The 13352-nt window shown below is 39.8% G+C and overlaps 1 protein-coding gene across 2 annotated transcripts; it reads left to right on the top strand.

The window, feature by feature from the left end:
- The first annotated feature begins 5368 nt into the window (after window positions 1-5368).
- On the top strand, window positions 5369-12517 carry LOC108675379. Of its 2 annotated transcripts, XM_018163384.2 has the most exons (7): window positions 5369-5520; window positions 5836-5919; window positions 6873-7276; window positions 8001-8364; window positions 8819-8908; window positions 9756-10840; window positions 10903-12517. In XM_018163384.2, the coding sequence occupies exons 1-6, from the start codon at window positions 5398-5400 to the stop codon at window positions 10800-10802; spliced, it is 2112 nt and encodes a 703-aa protein (XP_018018873.1). In that variant the 5' UTR covers window positions 5369-5397; the 3' UTR covers window positions 10803-10840; window positions 10903-12517. The 2 variants fall into 2 exon arrangements, with proteins under 2 accessions (XP_018018873.1, XP_018018871.1); XM_018163382.2 differs by having other exon boundaries at window positions 9756-12517.
- Window positions 12518-13352: the final 835 nt, after the last annotated feature.

Below are 13352 nucleotides of genomic sequence, written 5' to 3'. Positions count from 1 at the left end.
TATCAGCAACCTACATAGTTATTTTCAATGAGATTCTGTTCTGTCGCTTTCCAGCAGTCCATCACCAGAGCCGAGGAAGAAACCGATAGAACGGCGAACATTTGTTGAACCTATTTGGGAGACCGCTAAACTATGAAAGGGAATGGTGCGCGCAGTGCGTACGTGACCTACTGCTCAAACGTTATGGAGTCGCATCAAGAAACAAAAATTTTATATGTCAACTCTTGCTAGTTGCTAGTACAAAATTTTAAAACGTTCAACGTCAACCTTGTGCGAGTGTAGTTACATGTTTATTTAAATTCATAAGATAAGTGCTTCTTTACATGGTATCTCCCAGACATCAGGTGAACGTTTTTCGTCAGGAGATTGTAATTTTATGCAACTTTGTAAGTCAGATTATAAATTATATAATAAACCTATTAAATAAATATATATATATATAAATTTTTTCTCTTAGTTGGCCTTGATTTTTTCATTCTTGTGCTAATTGATTCGCTAACTGACTACCTAAAGGCTAAGTACTTCTTCTTTGCACAATCAAAACGCATTTGTAATTAATCAAGTGATTATCAAACTAGTCTACACTCTACAGTCTATAATTAGCAATAAAAACCTTGATCCATTCTGCAATTCTATAGCGTATAGCCTATAGCAGTATAGCCCTATTATACTATAGGTAATTATTATAAATATAAATAAAATTACAGTGTTTTGAGATTTTTATACTATCAATGCTCCTTAATGGACTGGTACTGTGGTACACACTACACGAGTACACAGTAGTGAGTAGTGACAGTAGTCACAGTACACAGCACACTTTCACCACATCTCACTTTGTTTGGAATACAGTAGTGACTAGTGAGTAGTCTTACTTTTTTTCTGGAATATTGAGGCTCTGATATTGTACAATTTCAGTAGGTATAAAATCTTGCTCTTCTCATGTAATTTATTTGTGTTTAATTAAAAAATTTCCATGCACAAACATGTTTTATGAAATTTTCTACTTTCACAGTTCAGTAGTACACTCCCTCCAAAATATCCTGCATAAAGAGTAAACCCTAAATGTTTTGCTGGTGAATGGTGATCATGTTATTTGCATAGTTGTGGTCATGTCAGACTGCATTATAATTTATAACTGTGTTATTTATTTAAAAAATATAACTCGGTACTCACTGCAGTGAGTGACAGAGAGCGCATTTTCTCGTTGACAAAAACTTGAGGGCATAGTGGCAAACCAGAGCTTTTTTAGAATCAGTTCATTTTTAATTTCCTCATTTACTCAAGATTTATACAAATTTCTTAAGTATGATAAAGCTGGTATCCATGATACTTTACTGGTCTACTTATAGGACTCAAAAATGAACTTGAGGGAGAGTCTAAAAAACTCTCTGCTTTGCCACTATGCTTTACTTGTCTACTTATAGGACTCAAAAATGAACTTGAGGGAGAGTCTAAAAAACTCTCTGCTTTGCCGCTATGCTTGAGGTCACGGACAGATGGACAGACAGACGGACTTGGCAAGCACAATAGGGCATTTTTTCCATAAATGAGAAAATGCGCTAAAAAGGCGTGAATAACAGAACAAATAACAATGCCGTATCAGGCGTATCTGACTATCACATGTTAAATGCTTCAATTCCCTCTAAAGTCTGAACCTCTAAATTATAAAGTGATGACAAATGTTCTTGTTGCTCTTCTTAGGCAAAATTAGAGAACAAGTTCATGCAAATTTTTGGCTTATAAATTGCTTTTCATGGCCCAGATATGGTATTCATGGCTCTAATAACAAGAATCACAGCTTGCTAATCCATATAATCATGGCTCAAAAATCCAGCTGTGGTTCACAGAGTAGATGACTAGATGTATTCCTCACTAGCCTCTCAGGCCCTCATAAGTCACAAGATCCAACTATGCATAGTGGCAACTGGCAAAGCAGAAAGTTTTTACTCATCCTCAATTTTGAGTCCTATAAGTAGACCAGCAAAGTTTCCTGGATACCACATGACTCACTGCATGGTGACATTTTAAATGCCTTCTAAATGACCATGTACCTATGTAATTGAGGAACCCAATTGCAAAAAAAAAGGAGTTCACTTGCTGCAATAGTAGCGGGCTGGCTGCAAGCTCCAATCCGAGGGGGCCAGCAGCATCGGGAGCAGGACAGCACAGACAAGTGCATTAGAGCATTCTATCACCCAAATAACTGTAATTTTTTGTGAAAGAAGTGTCCCATTCTTAAGAAATAGCACTCTTGGAGCCTGAGTTGGAGGTCCTTCAAATTGCCCTCAACCCCCTCCTGAACCTGAAGTGAGTAGTGCTGGAGGGCTTTGGCAGTCCTGGTGGATCTAAATGACTAAACACATCCTAGAATTCCACCATGCCAACACATAGCTGCATTATTATACATAAGGTATTGGTTCAAATCTTGAGCAAATGAGGGAATTAGAAGTGAACAGGTTCCAAAAAAATTTTGGGGTTTCTCACTATGCTACCACATACTACCAGATTGATTGCTAATGTCAAGTCCTAGATATGTATTTATACCAGGGTGCAGAAAGTGGGTGAATATCTGAAGACCTTTGGTGATGCATCAGTGGCAAAATTTATACCTTCAAAAGATGTTGCTGGCACATTAGATTGAAATCATTTCATTTTAGATATTCGCAAATCTTCAGGACACTAACCGCAGAACAGCAGGTACACCAGTGGCTGCATTGTTTTCAAAATTTCCGGTTGATCAGATGAGGCTGCTGAGCACAATCCACAATTTGGTAATTTTGGTTGTGATACAATTGTCTACTGCAATACCTAGGGGGCATTCATGATACATTCATCAAAGTTGGTATTGTAAGAATTATGCTGAAACTTGTGTGCAATGCATCTGGGACTGGATGACTTCTGGCAATACATCTTAACCACTGCAGGTGATGCGGCGATGCATCTTAAAGACTGCTAGTGACGCAACAATGAATCTTGGCTACTGTTGGCAAGGGCTTTTGGTCTACAAATGCAAAAATTGGCAACGCATTCACAAAACTCTGCACCCTGGTGTTTATTCTGTTGGGATCAACTCCACTAAAGGTCAATGGTCTGGCTGGTATAGTACCAGTGCATGCAATAAAAAGAATCAAGCACAAATAGGAGAACTAACAGAGAAAGAACCAAGCAAAAATATATTATATGAAACTCAATGGTACATGAAAATTAAAGGTACCTAATAATTAGTTGGTTAGTAATAAGACAGCCTGGGCTATCATTGAGGCCATGAACCTAGCATGCTTGCAAAATAGCCAGTAGCACAAACTGGATTGAACAGAACAGAATAAACACTGGGCCAGAATAGTGATGGGGAAAATGAACATAAGCATAGACCAAAATTAATAACCAAGGTCTTGAGTCAGGGATTTGCTGCTGTGGCAATCTTCAGGCCTGGGTCTGAGAATATACATGAACCATGTCAAGAAAAACCTGCATTTGGTGATCTTACCAGTGGGGTCATTCCATGCCAAGTGGTCTAACCCTTTCCACCATCATGGTCTCCAATTTTCTTCAAATTTCAACTGTAGCACTAGTGAAGTGCTAAGCTAAGTGTTCCAAAATATTAGGCCTCTAGCTGCAAAAGTTGCTGATCTAGACCCCCTTGTCTGAAGGGTAGTCAGTCCATGTGCACGCAACGTTGAACAAAATGCCATCTTTATGGTCTAATAAAATTGAAACTAATTTATAAAAATTGCTAGTACAATGAGATCCTGTACAGGTTTTTGTGAAGATTCTGACAAAATTACTTTTAACATCACTGATGCAAAATTCAGCCAAACAAGTCACTCAAAATGTACCTCAAAATTTGTTGTGACTCAACACAACAAATTTTGAATAATATCTAGACTGCAACAATTTCCTTGCAAATCAAGATATGTACTTGAACTTTTGTACAAGCTTTATGCTTGTGCTGGACACAATACAGCAGGATTTTCAGCTTTTCAGACCCTATAGCTGCCTTGCAGGATCTCTTGAAATTTGGCAGTGTCAGCACAAATGGTAAAATTTACCAAAATTCAAAGCCAGTTACTAAAAAATATTCAGCCCGAATCTGCTTGTGAATAGAATCATCTAAAAGAGAAAATCCCGCTATACAAGACTGATGTATTCTTTTTTGCAACGCAACCATTAAGTACTCATTTACTCGGATCGGGTCAAAATATGTTATTTTTGTATGCACAATATGCTAATTTTTCTTCATTTCCATGAATTTGAATCTTGATAGTCACTTATAATTACTGATATAATTTTATTTCTTATATATTATTATATTATATTATACTTATTACCCCTCAGGGGGGACTATTGACGGGTGTCTGTGCTCGTCAGAAGTACTATGGGATTTTGCGTTCCTAAGGGGGATTGTTCCTAAGCGCCCCACCGTTGAGCTCGCGGTGTCTGACTGACTGTAGGTCTCAGTTGTGGGGTTAAGTACATACATTTCCCTTCTCTGTCTCTCTCGTGCGGGCGGCCAACGTCCCGTGTAAGCCACCACTTGTTAGAGTGTCTTTGTTTCTGTTGCTTTTCACCTGTCCCTCCTTGTCACTTCGTCTCTTTGAGATGCTAATGCTGCTTCTTTTGAGCCAGCTTCAGCGGGCTGGACATCTGAGACCTTCCGCCCCTTGTGGGTGATGAATAATTGAGACCTTCCACCTCTATGGTGATGTTCATCTTGACTTTTGGTGCGAGATAGCTAAATAGCTGAAGCGCTAGTAAACATTTGGCCACTAAACTAACTAACTAACTAACTCATACTTATTATATATATATTATATTCATCTATATATTATTCATTGTTTGGTCAATTGTTTATTGTGCATTGTTGTCAATTTGATTGTGCCACCATATGTGAATATTGCAGCTTAATAAAATGGAATAAAAAGTATTTACCATCAATTTACCATTCAATTAAAGAGGCTCAATTAAATTAGCTCATAACAAATATTATTGCGCAGGAATTTTTGCAGTGACCTACAGGAATCCTTCTGAATGCAATCTTAATTTTTGAGAAGGGTAAAGGATCAAAGGAAAAAATGAAAGAATTATGTTATTATGTCAATGAAAAGTAACATGGACAGTTGTTTAGCCAATTAGTGTGGTTATGGTGATGATGGTTAATCAGCAGTTAAATTAGAGATGCTCAAGTTTAAAGCATCTCTCAAGAAGTTTCTCGAGCCATTTGAACTGAATTTAATTATTTCTTTCACAAAAAATCAGCTAAAGAGAACAGCAATAAAGAGCAAAACTGTCAATTTAATGCAATATCTGCTAGATAAAATACAAATATTACAAGTCATATTTTTATTTATAAATTTTATTTGTGCTTATTAATTTTTTCTGCTTGTGGTTCAGAGTGGAATGAGGAAGAGCAGCAACATGCCTGAACTGCTGCGAGACGTCAGTGGTCAGCTGGCATCTGTGGAGGAGGGGCTTGCAGCTCTGGACCAGCACAAGAGAGAACTACACCAGCATGCTGACTCGGTTAGTTCAAGCATGGTTATTTGCATGCACATGACACATTACGTTTGCAATGAACTGCCGTTAGTAAATCAGAGAAGTTGAAATAGGACAAACTCTGTCTTCTATCTTGTACAATTGTACGATTTAAATTTGCTTGGTTCATGAAATTGGTGTTCTGAAAGGTACTATTACTGTACTGTTTTAAATTTTTGAACTGGTCAACTGATCATTGAATGAGCATTTTAACTCAATGATAATTAGGTATGTACTTGAAATTCATTTATGTGAATTGGGGCTGCATTGTTTTCTAGTGTTGAAAATTTTTCATGTACTCAGGTGAAGCAAGAGATAAGCTCGGCTGTTGAGTTCCACATGGCAGCTCTGAGAGCCAGGGAAAAGCAACTCATCAGACAAGTTGAGGTCTGTATCTTGTGATTTGCATTTAAACTCACAAAATAACTTATAGTCTAAATTTAACAGCACCTGAACCTAAAACAAACTCAGCAGTGTTTCTTGAAGCACCCCAACAAAAATGTTTGAATGGTTAACTTCCATCTTTTGACAAGTCATATGACACATTCATATCTTCTGAGTTTAAGCAACCATAATACTGCAGAATTGGTCTATGAAAGTGACGGAACTATCCACCTGGATAATGTTCATTGCTCCTAATGACTAAGAACATATAGGTATGTTTAATGGTCTTTCCTGAGAGAAAAAAAATCGCAATGATAATGATATCCCAAGGGAAGAATTTTTGCTTGGCAATTGCCAATTGCTCAATATAATTACCTAAATCTGCATCATGCTATTCCTCCTGGAAATTTTGAGAATGGCTCTAAAATATATTTTACTCTAAGTTCACTTAGTTTGGTGCTCATTGCTGCTGAAGAGGCGCCTGCTGGCTCTCGAGCACGTCTCATCCGTTCTATTATATGCAGGCCTCAAGCCAGCCCCTCTTGGGCAGTCGCGAGAGGATAGCCAAAGTTTTGAAACATCATTTAGACTGAAGCGTAAGTCGTTGAGTAGAAGGCAGCTAATGAACACTAACATATTCCGGCTTCTTTATAGGCACTAGTTCGTTTGTTTGCTACTTGTATTTCATTACGTCTGTGTTCAGTGGAACCAGTCCAAGAGATTAATGCCCCCGCTCGCACTCACTACCATTTCACGTCATTTTTAGTGGTATTCTGGAATATTGCAAGGTAATACTGCTGTAGCAGCAATTGGAGTACAAATAATTAGCATGGAATGGCTTCACCTTTAGCGATGTTTCCTAATAACCAAAGTTTTTGTTGCAGGAAAATTTACTAGGAAGTACTGCTTCATTTGGCTGTTTGTTCTCCTGATTGCCACTTGTGTTCATTTTGCAGTTGGTGAGCACACATCAAAGCTGTCGTCTGAACGTGACACAGGCTCAACTGCTCCAGCATCAAGGCGCCCTTGCGGTCACGCGGTCAATCTTGCACCGATGCGCCAGTGGTAACGAGGTTTTGAACTCCACGTCAGGTCCGGATAACGGAGCTTGTTCTAAAAGAAACGAACTTTGTTGTCTGAGCACAAAATCCTGTGGCAAAGAAACCGGAGGTGAGATCTCTCTGCCACACGGTGCGAGCGGATCCGATGGTGTATGCGTGAACATGACAGGTGATCGCGCACACATTAGTATATGTAATTCCTTCGAAAAAACCGGTGACGTTGTCAAGCGAGACTTGGATGGGCTGAACGAACCTCCATCTGCTGTGAATAACGGTTCTACTCATCGCAATGTTAATGGGTAAGTATGGTTATGCAGTAACGTGTTAGCCTTCATGCAGAGATAGTAAAAAACTCTACCATGAAAGATGAAAGTGTCAATGTGTCATCGAAAGTTTCTTCTTTCTATTAAAGAGTTCTGTGTGCTATAGCAACTTAACTCTATCGAATTGCGCTTTTTAAATATTTATCTTGATCCGATATTAATGTGGATTTACAGCCATATAGATTCTAGTAGGCGAGGATCAGTTTATTACATCTATTGAACATCGAAGTTTTTTGGAACTTCCTAAGTTTAAAGTACTCTTTGATTTTTATAGGTTTCAATATCTCCAATCTTCCTTTTTTTAAATGTATACTGAAATCGTCAGTTCATTTACAGGATCAATCTTGTTGATGGTTCAAGAGGCTTGTCCTTGTTTGTTTTAGGCTTGAGTACATGTGATAGCCTGTCAGCTGACGTGTAGCCTGTAGTATCAACCTCTATCTCGCTTTTATCAGTGCCACAAGTAACTTTATCTCTGCCACTAATGTCTATTTATTTCTCAAATGAGTGAACAACTTGATGGAGCTATTACGACTTTTTGTAACGTTTTTATGAAATGTAGGCACTAACACTGTTTTCTTCCCTCTAATAATCAATCTCAAATATCGCTTATCTAAACTGTTGTTGATTTTCTGTGTCGTAACTCGCCCTACGAGTGGCAATCACAGATTGGTTATCAAAGCTTATCTCGCACTGGCAGGCTGCTGCAACAGGCCCAGAAGTTGCTGCGTGTACCCTTCATATCAGTCACGAGTCTCGAGGACCCCGCGCTCACCAGTGCCATTCAGAACCTGGGGAACGTAACTCTGCCTCCGACCAGCAGCAACGGCGAGCTCGTGCCACACTGCGAGATTTTACCTCACTGTGAACTACTGCCACACAGCGAGCTGCTGCCCCACTGCCTCGAAGAGTACGGTGACGCCGACCATCACGTGCTCCATAAGAGCGTGAGACCTGACTGTGCGGTGGCCACCATTGACGTGCGACGGCCCTATTTACTGGCCGCCAGGGCGCGACATTCTGCTAAGAAGATCGAGGCTTTAGCGTCCGAAGATCCTGATAAAGTAAGTTATCTTTTTATTGTCGTCATGCTTAGAAACGCAATTTTGTCATGCCCAATGAACACCTTTCTTTCCAATTTATTTATTTGGAATGAGCTCTATGACGGCCATTGTTTTTCTCGCACTTTAAAATCAATCCAACTTTCGTCTTGATAGTGAAGTGTACGAAAGTTATTATTAAGTACCTTCAAATTGACGCGCTCTGGGTGTATATATATTACTTGTAAAAAAATCAGTACCTAATTATTATGTAGCTTGTCTCAAGTCAACAAAATGCTAAATGTTATGATCTCCAACAAATATAGTTTTTGTTTTTAAATTGTCTTTCGACGAAACGGTGTACTTACGACGTTGCTCTAGTACTTCTTCAATTGACGACATCTTGTGTAATTGTGCGTCGCAAAGATCTGATTATCCTGCCGAGATTTTTTCGCTTAACGTGCGTCTGTCACGACAGATGCCCGGTGACACGAAGGAAGACCTGGTCAGGTGGCTGCACCGCATGCAGCTCGACACGCCCGTGAGGCGGCCCCAACCTCCAGCCAAGGTGAGGTAGATGCGACTATCCTCATTACTCGCGTGGCTTCTTTGTCTCGTGTCTTTTTTATTCATTTTAAATAGCTTTTAATCTTTTGAGCTAAAAAAATATTTGTCTGCGTACTAAAAGGACAACGCACAAAGGAAACAATAACGTCTTTTTGGCCTTATTAAAAAGTGATGCAGTCGAATTTGGTTTGTATTGCTTTTTATTGTTAGTTCGTTATGTCTGTTGAACGTAGTCATCATAATCCGTCCAGCCGTCGGATCGCTTAGTTTCTGCCTTGCTTATTGGGAAACAAACACTTACGCTATCTAGTACATAATTTAAATACAGGCAATCACTTGTGTTATGCGAACGTATATGAAATTTGAATTAAATGTAGATTCTCCGTGTGCACATTCAATCTTGTTCGGGTTGTTAGGTATCGTCGCTCATATGAGCAAACGAGCAGACTATTGTTCTAGAAACATTCGAAAATAATGCTGGAAAACCAAGCACTTCTGCACTATGGTATCTAATGGCCATTATGAAAACAAATCTCATGTGCATTCATTATTCCCAAACGCAGAAAATTTCCTAGTAGTCATCTCTAATTCAGTTCAAAGAAAGTTCCTAGTATTTATCTCTAATTTAGTTCAAATAATGTAATAAATTTCTGCTTGGATTGAAACGACTAATAGTTGAAGGAGCTTGGAACATCTAATGTGTGTGAGCTTCAATCGATTTTTCTTCTTCCTTACAGTGCATTTCATTTTTAAAATCTGAAATTTCCATATTAATAATAATTGCTAAAATTCTATGTGTGTGAAGAGCTGATGAGCTTCAATTTTACAAACAAGTGCACGAATTGCAGGAATGTGACGGAGTGTGCGTGGAAGAAGCTTGCCAGGGCAACGAGACCTGCTCGTCGTTCTCCGAGTGCTTCATGAACGGTCAGTGCAAGAAGAACGCTCTCGAGAAGACTGACCAAACAAACAAGTGGCGACTACAGCAGAAACCTCTACAGCAGCTGCAGCTCTCTGACCAAGATTTCCTCTTGCGTAACCTGAACAAGGGGCCACCGGCTGAACAGACCACGTACGCTCAAACACAGCTCGGGAATAGCAAAACTTTCCTGATGCCGTCTAACTTAGCTCGTAAGCGACTACACTCTTCTCCGAACTCCGCTATCCAGCCTGTTATTGCGCACATGGACGCCATCCAGCGCTCCAGTAACGGATCTTGGCTCTTGATTAAAGGTACGAATGGCATCGCAGCAAGTCTTGCGAATATTGATTTAAATTCGACTTCATGTGGAATTGAAAACTTTGAAGCCTCCGCTGAAGATATTAACAAAAAAATGCGCGCAAATGCTGAGAGCGGTGAAATGAAAAGCCTGGCATTTCGTGCGGCCATCTTGTACCAAGCGCCGTCGGCTCAGTGGAGACTGAGTAGCAGTGAAGATAAAGAGCAGAAGAACGCTTGCAATTCTGGGAAAAAGTTACCGGAAAGCGATGACGTGGAAAAAGATTCCAGTAACGTCAAGAATGACTGGTTGTTGAAAAAAGCGGGTCTAACGTCTCCTAAGCGATCAGTCTTAGAGAAACTTGCGGCTGAGAATGAAAACAGTAACATGTTCTTGGCTGACAGGATAAAATCCCAGTTATCCTTGGCATCCTTGGCCAGCATTGAGAACCTCAAAGAGAAAATTGACAGACTGAGCGCTGAAGCTGGTAAGTCAGCAGAGGTTGGCGATGCGGACTCGTGGCTGTTGCAGCAGAGTCCTGCTCAGCGTGCTGATAACCAAATACTCGAGGAGATCATGGAAAAGAAGAGCGAGTGGCTTTCAACTTCGTCGCAGTCGTCTTTCTCTGTTATATCAGAGTCTGAAAGTCGTGGCACCGGCTGGTTAATGCCTTAAATTCCTGGTCTAATGTGGCACCGGCATTGAAATGGCTGGTGTAATGTGGCACCGGCATTGGAATGGCTGGTGTAATGTGACACCGGCATTGAAATGGCTGGTGTAATGTGGCACCGGCATTGGAATCCATCTTGAGGAAGGACGCAATGCTGAACTTCGTTCCCTGAGCATCTTTTTGTGGTATGGCCGAAAATTTTCTTTGTCCTATTCTGCAGCTCGCACAATTCAGTGCAAAGTAGCTTGGCCTTGGTGTACTATTAATCTATTTAATTTTTGATGAATAACTTCTGAGGACAATTGAAGAAGTTGTAAATTTCTGACTTTGGCTTTTGGAAAGAGGTTGTAGTCTCTAGGGTAATTAATTAATCACTTCGTAGTGCAACATATATTAATTCATCTCAATAATTTATGACTGATTGTGTACTAAAATTGTCGCAATTTTACCGTCTTCACAGATCACAACTTGAGTTTATATTGTTACTAAAAACTGCCAAGTCACCTCATTGTCATGACCCTTCTTCTGTATGTAAAAATATATCTCTATGTAATATAATCAAGCTACAGTCGTCCTTATCGCCAGCCTTGGTGAGAAAGTGTTAAACTTTGCCCTGTAAGATAAAGAGTTAAACTTTCCATGCTTGTCATGATCCATTAAAGCAATGGTAGTATTGCGGTCGTGCATTGCTCCTGTCGGCCCTTTTGAACTTGTAAGCTCCAAAACTGGCTCAACTTGCCATGGTTTTTCACCAAATTCCTTGATAGAGATCATTTCGTGTCTCGTGAGAACTCTTTTTGTGTAATTTCGGACAGTACGGAATTGATTGGTGGAGTCGTTCTTAATAAAGTTTGTTTCATTCATTACAAAATGAGCTAAACCACGTATCTCCAACTTTATCCTGATTTGTCTATATTTTAGCTGCATGTGTAATTAAGGCGCGTGGTTATTGCTCCGAGTAACCATACCTTCTTCGTGTGCGCTCGCCTCCATCATTTAGTGTTGAACATAATAGCTTGTCTTAGCTGCTAGATTACTACTGATGCGCTAAGTGCGCCAAGTTCATTGTGTTTTTATGTGAAATTATAGAGCTTTGAATTTTGTGGTGTATGTTATTAATGAGGAATGGGCTCATAGTAATCACCCTTTTGAAGCATTGCTTCAATGTTAACCCTTGGTGTACTAACGGGAACGCTCGATCCCAGACCTTTTTGTAAGAATAGCATTGACGATGGTTTATGTATCCATAGACAATGAGTTAGGAAAGCATTCATATTGTAATGATACTTCATAATTTGCTGCATGATTAGTGGTCAAAATCAACGCCTGAGGACGGTCACGAGGCACGTTGGGTGCGATACCTAGCTGATGTGCCGAGCGCGTTAGAAAAACAAGTAATGCGCAAATTAGGCAATTTATTTTTTCTGTAAGTTTAATGTTTAACTTCGTTCACAATCGATGCAATGCTTGTGTACATTCTTTTTAATTATTTTCAGCATTAGCTTCTCTACTTGCTGGCTGGGCTCCTAGGCGTCTAGTGTAATCCTCGGTCTTGTTGATATTTTTTTAGGTTGGTCAATTAGTGTCCACTGGATGAGATTCATTGGCTGTGTGTCCGTTAGACTACTTCTCACTTATTCATATATCCATTAATCTTGTTATTTGTTGGTTTTATGTTATATGCTCAGAAAAATAGAGCTAATATAAATATATAAAAGCAGTGTTTCATTGTTCACCTGCTCTAGTGCTTTGCTACTCTACGACCTGCGGGTGATTATCCGAGCCCCAACACCAGTCGGGCGAGTGGCTGGATAAATATTCGAGAAGGTTCGTAATTGCACGTTGTCCGTTGTTTCCAATTTTGATATGTTATTCAAATTTTAATCCCAAGAATTGGTCTTTCAACTCCAACTGGAGCGCGTTGAATAGTTAGTTATATGTGCTGCAGTCGTCTATGAAAAGTTTTAGTAAGACCTGTCCCCAGAAACTTCGTTCTTGACTTCTTGTGGTGATAAAACTTATCTGATTTACGGAAATTCTCAATCGTTCGTTTTCTCAGCTTAGTAAGTGCGCAACGTCATTAAACTTACTGCCGTTAATATTCTGACCACCGCGTGTCATCCGTCGAATTTCGCTAATTGTTTACCGACGGTATAAAATAAGCATCGCGATTAAAGTGGAAGAGGCTTCGAATTAGAGCCGTCGATATTTTCGGAAATTGATTCATTCTCAAACACATTAAGAGCGCATGAACGGGAGCTAACAAGTACATAGACTTTCTTTTGCGATCGTCGGTGTTAGGTCGTGCTTGAAGCGCTAACTCTTAGCGACGCGACCGCCAACCCAATTACGACTTAGGGTAACTTTTGCGCGTCTAGGGACAAGGCAACCGTCCAAGCTCGGCATTACCGAGATTGTGGGAAGACCCGGATTTCGGCACGTCAATGAATGAATGATGAAATAGCAAAATTTTTAGCATTGAACGCTCGCCACACATGTACATTTTCGATAAATTGTCATGAAAATCGTGACCATTGCTGTCTATATATTTTTTG

This window comes from Hyalella azteca, unplaced genomic scaffold, assembly GCF_000764305.2.
Source record: "Hyalella azteca isolate HAZT.00-mixed unplaced genomic scaffold, Hazt_2.0.2 contig5402, whole genome shotgun sequence".
NCBI classification, from domain to species: domain Eukaryota; kingdom Metazoa; phylum Arthropoda; class Malacostraca; order Amphipoda; family Hyalellidae; genus Hyalella; species Hyalella azteca.
The sequence above is the reverse complement of the archived record's forward strand: the minus strand, read 5'-3'. Positions and strand labels throughout refer to the sequence as shown.